Genomic DNA, 14,087 nt, shown 5'->3' on the forward strand with positions numbered 1-14,087 from the left:
TATATATATATATATATATATATATATATATATATATATATATATAATACACAGTAAGTAATCACTGAAAACATGGAAGTACCTCCTGTTTATGTACGAACTAATGATCCCATCGAGCGTGAACATCAAAAACAAAGCGTTGCGACCAGATATCATACTGAGGTACACAAAAAAAGAGAAGAAGGCATTGCTTATTGATGTGTTAATTGCTGTGATGTTGGACTAAATGATGCAGAAATCAAGAAAATGACCAAATACCATGACTTCAACAATGAAGTGAGAAGATCCTGGAAGCTGAAGAATGCCAAAGTTGTACCAGTGATAGCTGGACCTCCAGGAATGATGACAAAGAACCTCACAGAGATAATAAACATAGGGGCAATACCCCTGGGTGCTCACCTTATAGTGGTTGGATAAGATAATCAGGCAACCACTGGCAGGCATGGATAACCCACAAAAAATATAATGGAGAAGAAAGTATATACCTATGGATTTTTTTTTTTAATGCCATGAACAAACCTTGGAACATCACAGGTGATAAAGGTTGTGGTCAAGTTTCATTGAAATTGTGTGTGTGGTTTCAGAAAAGAAAGCAAATACATATTTTGGGGGGCAACCCCCCCCAACCCCCGTAGAACCCCTTAGGCCCCAATTTTTTTAATGTGGTGAACAAACTTTGGTACATCGTGGGTGGTGAAGATGGTAGTCGAGTTTCATCAGAATTGCGTGTAGTTTCTGAGAAGAAAGCAATTGCATATTTTGGGGGGCAAACCCCCTCTCCACATAGACCCTCCAAAACCCCAACATTTCAACGATATGTTCACAAACATTATTCTTTTTAAACAGCTGCATATGACGGGTGGAAAAAAATTGACTCGGTAACTTAGAAAACACGTTAATACGGCAAACGGCTCAGAAATCGGGTGTTATCAAATATATTTTGCTTTGAAACTCACAAAGAGAAACATTTAACATTTGTGAAGCAAACCCGATCACCAAATGCTTTAGAAACAAGTGCGAGGACAAAGAAAAACTTGAAAGAACCTCCATAAGATACGGGATGAAACTTTGCCACCACGGCACCCGAAATAGGCATGGCATGTCCACACACCTGCTTAGAGTCCATTCAGATCCAAATCTATCCAAATGTACCACGTCCGTATGTGCTGTATACATACATACCTCTACCTTGTAGTAACTGTCGACTGTGCCTCCCGATCAGAACACGAACTGTACTGTACAGCTCGGTAAGTGGCTTTAACACTCAAGCAGACACTCCAACAGAACGCCTGGCTTGGCAAAGCAATTACCAATTGCCCTCGATACAACTATGCACCCGGAAACACCCGTGCAATGACAGAACTGTTGATACTTTCAAATCTGGAGCTTAAATCCAGACCAAAAAACTTGGTGGCTTCAGACCCCAGCGAGGTTACCCAGGAAACGCCTTAAGATCCCAGACAGCGAGGTGGCCAAGGATCGCCTGACGAAGGATATAATTAAATTAGGCCGTTAATTATCTTCAAAAGGGGTGTTTTAATTAACCCAAACATCCAATTTTCACTCTTGCACTTCCTTGGAGTTTTATTCGTATGCATGCAAAGTTTCAGGCTGCTAGGTTTTATAGTTTTGGAGATATGGAGGAGGCACACACACTGACACACTGACACACACACACACACACATTGCCTTTTATTAGTATAGATATTTGCATATGTGTAATATATATATATATATATATATATATATATATATATATATATATATATATATATGTATTATGTATATATGTGTATGTACATGTATGTATTTATGTATTATGTGCATTAAGATGTGTATATATATATGTATATATATATATATATATATATATATATATATATATATATATATATATATATATCTCTAAATATATATATATATATATATATATATATATATATATATATATATATATATATATATATATATATATATATATATATATATATATATATATATATATATATATATATATATATATATATATATATATATATATATATATATATATATATATATTTAGAGATATATATATATATATATATATATATATATATATATTTAGAGATATATATATATATATATATATATATATATATATATATATATATATATATATATATATATATATATATACATATATATATATATACATACATATATATTTATACATATATATAATTTATATACATATATAAATATTTTTATTTATACATACATATATATATATATATAAATATTTTTATTTATACATACATATATATATATATATACACATGTTTATGGTGTAGGAGTGACTTATAGGGGTTGAAAATGCATAGATTAGAGTAGTTATTTCCTTTAATTCATGCTTTAGTGCAAATGTGTGGTAAAATAAACTATAATAAGAATATTTGATGATAATTGTATAGGAAGCAAGTCGTGATCCCCCACTATTTTTTCCTTCACTCCTATTTAATGTTTTACCCTTTGTAATCTTGCTGTCTGAAAGGAATCGCAGCCTTAGGCCTAAGTTAAACTTTGTCTCTGCTGTTGTTTGCCTGTGTCTTCATTGACCTACCAGGCGTGAGTTTAGATGCAATTCCACCACCCCGAGAACATTCTGGCAGCATCGAGAGGTGGTGGGACAGGATCAACACCACGTTCACCCATCGACGCCAAGCAAGTAAGTTGATCGAGTTCTTTGGGTGGGACATCGGAATATTTGATTGAAAAGGCCACCCGAGAGAAGCTGGCAGTGCAGTTCCTTTCAATTTCTGTTCGGTTTCATTTCCTCGTTGAGTTCCATATTTGAGTGTCTTGAGTCATTCGTAGAGGAGAGCTGGGACTAATCTGTCTAGGCTGGGTTTGAATCCCAACCCATGGCAGAACCAACGTGATTGATGAGGACCCTCAGATTGTTTGGGGTTCATCATTAACCAGTTTTAAGTCATAAGGCTTCAAAGTGATTAAGTGGATGGAACAGTGATGTGTTGCCCTGGTGAGCCCCAAAAAGGGTGAAACTATTTGGCAGTTTTGCTTTTTAATCTGCTTAGTGACAGCATTTGATCTTGGCATATTTGCATTGCAAAAAGCCCTTCTACCAGGGGTAGAATCCACGTGTGGTATACCACGTGTGCCCAGTAATCGAGCATTACCACAATCAATCGAGCAACTGCAGTACTGAGCTGTCATGACGGTATCATCACGGCGTTCATCCAGGTTGGAGAACTTAATCATATATATATATATATATATATATATATATATATATATATATATATATATATATATATATATATATATATATATATGGAAGAAATATAGACAGTCAAGCAACAGCATGGACAAAGTACTACTTCTATTTTGAAACGACGAGGAAAGTGCAGACTTGTACTTATGGGTCATAAAAGAAATGTTGCCCGAGGCTGTGACACATAGTGACCATTTAGAATCCAGTTCACAATAGATTTCAGGGAGTTTGAGTAGTATTTGACCTTAAGTATATCATCACCATTGTTGAGATATTTATTACTGGACTGTGTTTGGAGTGATCTGGTATTGTATGGATGTACAAGAGCGCTTGTGTGATGTTTTTCCTATTCATGTAACTCTTGAGGGGCACAGCATTGCACTCCCCCCCCAACCTCTTCCTTTTCCTGATTTTCTGGACAGTGTGTTGGTAAAGTGTGTTGGCAAGCTGGTGATGTAATTTCTGAGTGAATAGGCATGAGTAGTGAGCGAATGTGTGTGGTATTGTTGGGTGGTGTGCCTACGATTTTTAGTGTAGCAGTGGCGTGGTATGGTGTGGTTTTGCTCAAATAAGTCGTGGCATTGTTTTCTTGCCTTAACAATAGTTTCTGCCTCACACCACACTGCAACCTGTATTGGCGGTTTGTCATTTTTTTCATAGTTTTTGGTGCACAATGTTTCTAAAACCAATCTCCGAAGTTTATTGAGCATGGTGTCCAAGATGCGGGTCCCACCCAGGTCAAACTAGTGGTCAGATTGCGCATTATGACCTGATATTTCCAACTGCCCAGCCGAGTTACCCGATTGTGTTCTTTCCATGTCACTCTTTTATTTCTCCCTGTCTCACTGGAATCGGATTTGCTACAGTCCTTGCAAGTAGTGCAATATACCACTGGATTTCTCCCCAATTGGAATCTTGTTTTTAAAATTTGGCAATGAAAGTACGAATGGTGCTCAGTGGTTTGTGTGCCACGTTGATGTGCACACTGCACATTATTTTGCCCATTCTTCTTGACAGATAACTAAAATGGTAGTGCACTCCACCCAATTGTGTCCACTTCCATGCATTTTGCGACATTGGCTTTTTGAAAGTCAGGAAGTCAAGCTCTTGCCATGTACATTTTCTTGCAAAATGTTCTGTACTCGTTTTACCTTTTTGGTTGCAGTAACCCTGGATGATGATTCCATCCGTACACGGAACGTTAGTGTACGAGCAACACTGCATTTGTGGCAACTGGCATTCCGCAAATTAAAATTTAACAATTTAGTGGTATGTGTGTTTCCTGTGCAAAGACATCTTCATTGAACCATGTCATTCCTGGTGAATCTCCATGTTGAAAAAGGCCTATCTATTCGTTTTCTGGAGTTTTTTTTTGTGAATCTGATGTTGGGGAAGACTTAACCCAGGTGCTCAAGAATGTGGTCAACTTTGTCCCGATGCGTGTTTTATACGCCCGTCCTTCAAGACACTCATGATAGTCCAAGACTAGGAAAGCAAAAGTGCAACAAGATGTGTTTCTTGATTAAAAAAAAAGAATTCTTATTGATTTAGAGTAAAAAAAGATTTTTTGGGGGGTAATAACTAATTGACTCATTCTGGGGCTCTGACAGAAGGCAGACTCAATGCTTTGACAGCTGCCTCACAGCAAGGAGGATACTAGGTGGTGTTCCTTTGCCTGCCCCATGGTAGGGCAGAAATTTTGATAACTCACTGACTCTTCATGAAAGATACTGTAGGGTTCTTCAACATCCACCAACTAATGCCGGCAGATGGGATGCTCGGTTTAATATGTCCATTCGAGGGACAGCACACACATTGAATCACCCTACCAATGAAACACTGGGATGACCATTTATAGCTGGGTCAGGATTTAAACCCAGGCTAAACAACTTGGAGGCGAGTGTGTATACCTCTGGGCCATCCTGCCAGTCATTTTATTTTTTATACACGCCTTTACATGTTTGGAAAAATAAAGGTGTGTCAGAGTGGTGCTGAGGTGTCATCCACCAGACTGCAGTCTCCTTGGGTTAACCTGAGGTGGTCCCTTCGGGTGGGTGCCTGGAATGTCCTCTCCCTAATAGAGGATGATCTGTCTCTGCTATTATCTGAGCTCAAGCGTTTGGACATCGGTATTCCAGCACTCTCTGAGGTTCAGAGACCGGATTGTGGCGAGATAATGACGGGTGGTTACACCTACTATTGGTTTGGTCGCTCTGATGGTTACCATACCCAAGGAGTTGCTGTAGCTGTGTCCAATAAGCTGACCCCAATGATAATTGAGGTAACACCGGTCAACGAGCGTATTATGAGACGTATTCGTCACTCCTTGGGTGTCATTTCCCTGGTCTCAGTTTATGCTCCGACTGAGGTGAGTGATCTCACCGTGAAGGATGCATTCTATGCCACACTTGAGTCTGTGGTTGATCAGTGCCCCAGACAAGATGCACTTCTAGTCTTGGGGGATTTCAATGCATCGACTGGAACTGATAGGGATGGTTATGAGGTGTGTGTTGGTCCCCATGGGCCAGGAACTATGAACCAGAATAGCACTAAGTTCCTTGACTTTGCAAGAAGTCATGGACTTAGGGTGGCTGGTTCATGGTTTCAGCGCCCACAAGCTCGTCACTGGACTTGGTATTCCAACGCTGGTGGTGTGGCAAAGGAGATTGACCATGTCCTTGTTGATGGTCGCTGGAGGATGATCCAGAACTGCAGGGTCTTCTGGAGTGCTCAGTTCCTCAATACTGACCACCGGCTTGTTGTAGCCACTCTTAAGTTGCACCTTAAATCCAAGAGAATGGTACCATCCCAGCCTAGGCTGGATGTTAGCAAGCTCAGGGATGAGAAGGTAGCTGAGGAGTTTGTGAACAGGCTGAGTGGACATTTAGGGGGTCTGGGTGCTTTGGGGGGTCTTGAAGAGTTGTGGAGTGCCTTCAAGACCACCATCCTTGATGTTGCCGGTGGATGTCTTTGAACTCACCGGAGGGCGAAGAAGAATTTTGTCTCTCAAGGGACACTGGATACCATTGACCAGAGTCGCAGGGCAGGGCCAGGCTGAATGGCAGAGCTGAGCTGTTCAGGGAGCTGAGGTGTAAAACTGTACGTGCACTGAGGGTGGACAAGGAGGCCTATGTGCGAGGAATCTGTGAGGGGGTAGAACATCACCTGTGGTCAAGTGATTCTCGTCCCGCTTAAATGGGAATTCACACATTGCGTTCATCCAAGCCCATCCCTCGGTGTACTGCAGTTAGAGCAGAGAGTGGTGGGCTCTTGACAGAGGAGTCTGAAGTGAAGACCCGCTGGGCCGGTTACTTTGAGCGGTTGTACCAGTCTGATCCACCAGCTGTCGAGTTGGAAGTCAAGGGTGTTACAATCGCTGTTGCTGACCCTCCAATCAACTGTGGTCCACCTTCGTTTGTGGAAACACAGCCTGTGGTGAACCGGTTGAAATTGGGTAAAGCTCCAGGGATCTGTGGCATCCATGCTGAACTTCTCATAGACCGTGGGCTGAGCTCTTGTTTTGTTTAGTTTCATGACCCACCTCGTTTATCTACCTGTATTTATAATATGTTGTTTGAAAATATTATAGAAATCATATCTGAAACTCGTCAGGCACCAAACTTGCACATTTTTTCAAAATAGGGGAAAAAACCCCGAAATTGTGACAATCTTCTTATAAACATCACCCAATCACAGCGCTCTTGACATACAGCACCACGCCCATCAACCAATCACGCACATCGTTGCAGGTGCTCATCAACCAATCACGCACATCATTGCAGATGCTCATCAACCAATCACACGCTTCGTTTCAGGCAAGCTACAAACTCACGAGCTGTCATGGCGGCGTACATGTCGTCTGATGCTAGTGCTGCCGAAGATTCTGAAGGCAGTTCTTTGGGGTTCTGTTTTATGCATGTCCTCAACACCCACAGCAAAATAATTCCTTTTAGTGAGAAAAGCATTCAGAAATTTCAGGAATGTTCTGCTAAGTGGATTGATGTGGAAGGAAGCCCCGGAAGTAAGGTCGCCGTCAAGGCGCTACAAGTACACCTCAGCCAGCACAGGCTCAGGGTGGGGATTGCAGCTGCTGTAGCCGCCGATGCCGTGCCCGGTGATGATCATGATGATGATGATGATGATGATGATGATGATGATGATGATGATGATGATGATGATGATGAATGTGACGGATCTGGATGGTAGGATCTCCTTTCTACCGTGAACTAATTTTTGACAGAATGGTCAAAATCAATACCCAGTGATTACTATACTATAGAATCTGTCATGCATCCGACTGGATGTTCTGCTCTAAATTGTGCTATTACTTATATTTATCCTCTTCCTAGTAATCTACACTCTTGCTCATTTCCCATCCTAACTACTGAATAAAATATAGTGATGAGTGTATGTCATTGCTTGAATGTTCGTTTTTTCAATATATGGAAAGAAGTAACTACTCCTTTACACATTCTTTCTTCTCTCTTATCAGGAGGCAGCATTGTACTCCAGGGTATCATGCCGAGTGCTATCGCCACTTTTGTAATATTACCACAATCAATCGAGCAATAGCCAGATGCAGAAGTTAGTTCACATAGCTTCTGGTGCTGTGGCATCCAAGGAGGTATCTGCAGATTACATCAATGCATATGGGAGAAGGGAGATGCGGCATTCATCTCATACTGCAAGGATCGTCTTCAGGGCAGTGAAGAAAAGTTCAAACCACTGAAGAAAAAGAACATCAAGACCTTCCAGTCAATGAACAAGTCAACTCAATTTAAAGTGAAAGGCAAGCAAGTGACAGGAAGAAGGGGTTGGCGAAAAAGAAGTGGGATAGTCAGAGAGATGAAGAAAGTAGGCAGGAGTACAAGGAGTGGCGACGAAAGGCAAAGAGAGAGGTGGCAAAGGCCAAGAAAAAAGCATATGACGACTTGTATGAGAAGTTGGATACAAAGAAAAGGGAAAAGGATTTATACCGATTGGCAAGACAGAGGGACCGAGCTGGGAAGGATGTGCTGCAGGTTAGGGTGATAAAGGACGTAAATGGGAATGTGCTGACGAGCGACGATAGTGTGTTGAGAAGGTGGATGGAGTACTTTGAGGAGCTGATGAATGAAGAAAATGAGAGAGAGAGAAGGTTGGAAGAGGTGGAGATAGTGAATCTGGAAGTGGGGTGGATCAGTAAGGATGAAGTGAGGACTGCTATGAAGAGGATGAAAAGTGGAAAGGCGGTTGGCCCAGATGACATACCAATGGAGGCATGGAAGTGCTTGGGAGAGATGACAGTGGGGTTGTTAACCAGATTGTTTAATAAAGTCTTGGAAAGTGAGAGGATGCCGGAGGAGTGGAGATTAAGTGTACTGGTTCCGATTTTCAAGAATAAGGGTGATGTGCTGAGCTGTGGAAATTACAGAGGGATAAAGTTGTTAAGCCACACCATGAAGTTGTGGGAAAGAGTAGTGGAAGCTCGGTTGAGAGGAGAGGTGACGATCTGTGAGCAGCAATATGGGTTTATGCCAGGAAAGAGTACCACTGATGCAATGTTTGCTTTGAGAATGTTGATGGAGAAGTAAAGGGAAGGCCAGAAGGAGTTACATTGTGTGTTTGTGGATTTAGAGAAAGCTTCTGATAGGGTGCCAAGAGAGGAGTTGTGGCATTGTATGAGGAAGTCGGGAGTGGTGAAGTATGTGAGGATCGTGCAGGATATGTATGAGGACAGTGTGATAGCGGTGAGGTGTGCAGTTGGAATGATGGACCGGTTTAAGGTTAAAGTGGGATTGCACCAAGGATCGACTCTGAGCCCTTTCCTGTTTGCAATGGTGATGGACAGGTTGACGGACGAGATCAGACTGGAGTCTCCATGGCCTATGATGTTCGCGGATGATATCATGATCTGTAGGGAGAGTAGGGAGCAGGCCGAGGCGAGCCTCGAGAGGTGGAGGTACGCACTGGAGAGAAGGGGAATGATAGTCAGTAGGAGTAAGACGGAGTACATGTGCGTAAATGAGGGTGGTGGTATGGTGTGGTTGCAAGGAGTTGAGGTGGGGAAGGTGGATGGGTTTAAATACTTGGGATCAACTGTCCAAAGTAACGGAGAGTATGGGAGAGAAGTGAAAACGACAGTGCAGGCAGGATGGAGTGGGTGGAGAAGAGTTGCAGGAGTGATTTGTGACAGAAGGGTAGCTGCAAGTGTTAAGGGGAAAGTATATAAGACGGTAGTGAGACCAGCTATGTTGTATGGTTTGGAGGCGGTGGCGCTGACAAAAAGACAGGAAGTGGAGCTGGAGGTGGCAGAGTTAAAGATGCTCCGATTCTCGTTGGGAGTGACGAGGATGGACAGGATAAGGAATGAGTATATTCGAGGGACAGCGCAGGTAGGACGGTTTGGAGACAAAGTGAGAGAGGCGAGATTGAGATGGTTTGGACATGTGCACAGGAGGGAAGCGGAGTATATCGGGAGAAGGATGCTGAAGATCGAGCCGCCAGGCAGGAGGAGAAGAGGAAGGCCAAAGAAGAGGTTCATGGAGGCGGTGAGGGCAGACATGCGGGTGGTTGGAGTGTCAATGGAAGATGTGGAGGATAGAGCGAAATGGAGACGGTTGATCCGCTGTGGCGACCCCGAACGGGAGCAGCCGAAAGAAGAAAAAGAAGACGAAGAAGCAAGTGACATTAATGGCTGATAGAAATCTGTTCCAGTGACTTGTGATTATTGGTAATGTCCGGAAGCTGGATATTGGTCACATGCTAACATATAACTTAGGCCCGCTTCCACTCTCCCTTGCACATCCAGATGGGTCAGAAAGCAGAGCTGATCAGGTTTTTTTTCCCCAGACTTGGAGGAAGAAACCAGCTGAATGTCTAAAGAAAGTCAAGGTGTTGGTTGCTCATGATGGGGAGTGCCATGAGTTTACAGACGAGAATGAGCAAATGATTGTTCGCTCTGTGCCAGAACTTGAGAGTAACCACGAAGAAGCAGATACTCGTGTTTTCCCTCACTGCCGGTATGCTGATGGACATCAGCCATCAAGTTCAACAGATAGGGCCCCATACCCAGTCCTAATCAAAAGTCCTGACACAGACGTCTTTGTGATTGGAATCACCATGGCTGAGCATATTGGAGCAGAGGTATTGTTGCACACTGAAAGAGGTAACAATAGGAGGACCCTGAGTCTCACATCAAAGATAAACTCACATCTGGGACCAGATGTCAGCAAAGCCTTGATATCACTACACTGTTCGACAGGTTGTGATTCCATCAGCTCTTTTGATGGAAAGTCGAAACCCAAAGCCTTCAAGTTGTTTGCAAGTGACACTGCTTGCCAAGTGGTCTTTCAAGAGTTGGGGAGTTCATTCACAGTCAGTGATGAATTGATGAAAGGTGCGGAGAAATTTGTTTGCAAAATGTATGGGCAGGACTGTAAGAAAGTCAATGAAGCCAGATACAATCTGTTCCTTACGTTAACCAAATCAGAGTCACGTCTTCCACCCCAATGCAGACTCTCTCAAGAAGCATGTCATGAGAGCAAATTACCAGGCTGCTGTGCACACTCGATGTCTGGAACAGTTTCCACCAATTTCCAGTCCAAATGGACATGGATGGAAAGTTGTAGATGATGAATTGGACATCGACTGGGGTGATCTGCCTCCAGTTCCGAGCAGCTTGCTTGAACTGACATATTGTTCGTGCAAGAAAACTATCTGTGAGAAGCCGTCTGGTACAGGCAAAGGGACATGTTCTTGTCGATGGCATGGTGCGTCATGTACGGAGCTTTGTAAGTGTGTCGACTGCAGAAACTCTTTTACCACGAAAGAGTTAGATTCCGATGACGAAGAATCAGATGAGGAGTAGAGGCGACATGCCACATTTACCGTGTCATCATTGTGAGATGCCACAGTGTTTTACGTTGATGTACATGAACGTGTTAAACATGAAAGAATTCATTTCAAAGAAAGGTCACTATTTTCGCTTGTACTTTTAAAATGAAATGATTAAAACACAATGCGAGTAGTCTCCCTATTATATGAATACACAGACATCAGAATTCCCATAGAGTAATACACAGCCATCTCAGAATGGACACAGGATGGTGCTATAGGTTTTGCTCATTAGCATAACTAATTAATGTGCAACTTTTTGCACTGACGAGTTGTGAATTCTTTCTAAGTGATTTTTTTTATCTAAATCTATGCAAAATTTCAGGTAGATACACGAGGTGGGTCACGAAAGTCAAAAACTAGACAGATTTTGGATGCTTGGCTCACGGTCTATCAAGGCTGGTGGAAATGCTGCGCTCGTGTCGTTGCATGCAGTTTTGTGCTCTGCCTGGAACACAGGCATCATCCCAACTGAATGGAAGAGGGGCCTTGTTGTTCTTCTCTGGAAAGGGAAGGGTGATCGCCAAGACTGCAACAACTACCGAGGGGTGACGCTACTCTCAGTGCCGGGCAAGGTCTTTGCTCGGATAATTCTTGATAGGGTTCGCCACCATCTGCTTGAGCACCAGCGTCCAGAGCAGTCAGGCTTTACACCAAAGAGGTCAACGATTGACCGTATCCTTGCTGTTCGGGTCCTCACCGAACGCAGATGAGAGTTTCGGCAGGGGCTGCTTGTAGCCTATGTTGATCTCTGTAAAGCGTTTGATTCAGTGAATTGGGATGCCCTCTGGAGGATTCTTGGGCTACTTGGGGTGCCACCAAAACTGATCGATCTAATGTCTGAACTCTACTCTGGTCCTGAGAGTGTTGTGAGATGTGGTGGTACCATCTCTGACTTATTTCCAGTTGTTACTGGAGTTGGTCTGGGGTGAGTTCTGGGAAGGATGTCAGAGAGATCAAGCTGTAGTGCATAATTTGGGAATGTCAAGATCTCTGACCTTGATTTCGCAGATGATGCAGTCATCTTTGCAGAGACTTTAGATATCCCTTTGGGAGCCCTCGAGGTGCTGAATGAGGAGTCGGAGCCACTGGGATTATGGGTTTCCTGGGTCAAAACTAAGATCCAGGCTTTCAATGACATCTTGGATGCTGCTGTCCTATCTGTGCCTGTTGGTGGGGAGGATGTTGAGGTCATAGAGAGATTCACTTACCTTGGCAGTGATATTCATGTCTCTGCTGGCTGGGAATCAGAGGTCAATAGACGTCTGGGTCGGGCCTGGGGAGTCATGGATTCACTGCATCATGGGGTGTGGTGCTGCCGGTACCTGTGCGGGAGGACGAAAGTCCGAGTCTTCAGGTCCTTGGTACTTCCAGTCTTGCTCTATGGGTGCGAGACTTGGACTCTGACCAAGGATCTGAGACGGAGACTTAATTCCTTTGGTACCAGGTGTCTTCGGAGAATCCTTGGCTATCGCTGGTCGGATTTTGTGTCCAACGAGCGGTTGCTGAGAGAGACTCGGATGAGATTTGTTACCTGCATAGTCCGTGAGCGTCAGTTGCAGCTGTATGGACATGTGGCTCGTTTTCCTGATGCTGATCCTGCTCACCAGATTCTCTCAGCGAGGGAGTCTCATGAGTGGAGGAGGCCAGTGGGCCGACCACATGCCTCATGGTTGCAGCAGGTTGACCATCATCTCATGGAGATGGGGATGGGCCTGGCATCTGCCTGGGGGATGGCCAGACGGAGGCCCCTGGAGTACCGGCGGAAAGTGGACGCAGCGACGTGCTGTTCTGGCACGTGCTCCCATACCTGACCTGACCTGTCCATTGCCTACCAATGTCCAAGTAATTCATATGAAAGTACACTGATGTCTACTAATGTTTTTGTCCTGCATGTCTAAGCTCTTCCACGAGATAGAGATCAATGTAGAAATAAATAACCTGTCAACTGAGGAACTCGGTGTTGTATTTGATGGTGATGTTGCTTTAAGGAATAAAACACATTTTATGAAATCCCTTTTGGAGTTTGTAGCAGGAAGTAGTCCTTTAGGGTACTACAAGTCATGAAGGTATGAACAGCATGTGCTGGAACCTTATTTCTGTCCGGTAGTAGTCTGGATTCTGCAACAACACAGGTGCATTATATGATACTAAATTATCATAGCTTTGTTTGCAAAATTCTATTCCTTGGTCAAAAAGCACCCGATGTATTCACACACGAGGTCAGTGTGTAATTACACCGGGTGTTTTCGAGGCACATTCCTACCCGGCTATACTCGCAGCTCGACACCACATCCTGCACAAGTGGTTGCCAGCTTTTCTGTACCTTGAGGAAATTGGGCAAGTCCGATGTGCTTTCTCCACTTGGAACACTGTCGGTTCTCGAGGTCAAGGTGTTGTAATGCAGAGGGGGCTGCTTGAAGGGCTGCCTGTTGAATCAGCCGGTATTCATACATCGTCAGCAGTGGCAAATAGTCAGAAAAATGCTCAGAATATTATCTTTGTGAATAATTGCCAGGTTTGCCATTTCACAGATGTCGGCGAGTGTACAAACAGCAGCTTGTGCGGGGTGCACGCGTACTGCTTCAACACCAACGATTCCTTCGAGTGCATCTGCGATCAAGGATATTCAGTGGACATCGGTGGTGATTGTGTGGGTGAGATCGCCATGATAACTTCCATAGCCATCCTAGACCACTTCCTTTCAGCCACGTCTGAACTTGCCAAAGTGGGTTCGAATGTAAATTTGGAGTCATCCAACCAAACGGGCTTCCGTTGCAAGCACACTGAATCGTTTTTGTTTAAACCTTGAAGTTTGGAAACTCCGGAGAGGAAATTACTCTTCTTGCTAAATTTTTGCCACATATTTTTGTTTCTGCAACAAGCACTTTGCCAGCGGAGAGATTGTTCTACTCCGTAACGAAAATGGTTTCCCTTG

The 14,087-nt window shown here is 43.4% G+C and overlaps 1 protein-coding gene across 2 annotated transcripts in view; it reads left to right on the forward strand.

The window, feature by feature from the left end:
* The window catches only part of LOC147019802 (latent-transforming growth factor beta-binding protein 2-like), a 99,850-nt gene that overhangs the window by 40,506 nt on the left and 45,257 nt on the right, over positions 1-14,087 (forward strand). Inside the window, exons 13-14 of one of the 2 annotated variants that reach the window (XM_085894540.1) lie at positions 2,606-2,707; positions 13,684-13,806. In XM_085894540.1, the coding sequence (XP_085750666.1) occupies positions 2,606-2,707; positions 13,684-13,806 (225 nt within the window). The remainder of the gene's footprint in view (positions 1-2,605; positions 2,708-13,683; positions 13,807-14,087) is intronic. The other variant, XM_085894541.1, reaches the window with a different exon arrangement.

This window comes from Eptatretus burgeri, chromosome 9 (genome assembly GCF_056783735.1).
Source record: "Eptatretus burgeri isolate ZD-2024b chromosome 9, Ebu_testis_v1, whole genome shotgun sequence".
NCBI classification, from domain to species: domain Eukaryota; kingdom Metazoa; phylum Chordata; class Myxini; order Myxiniformes; family Myxinidae; genus Eptatretus; species Eptatretus burgeri.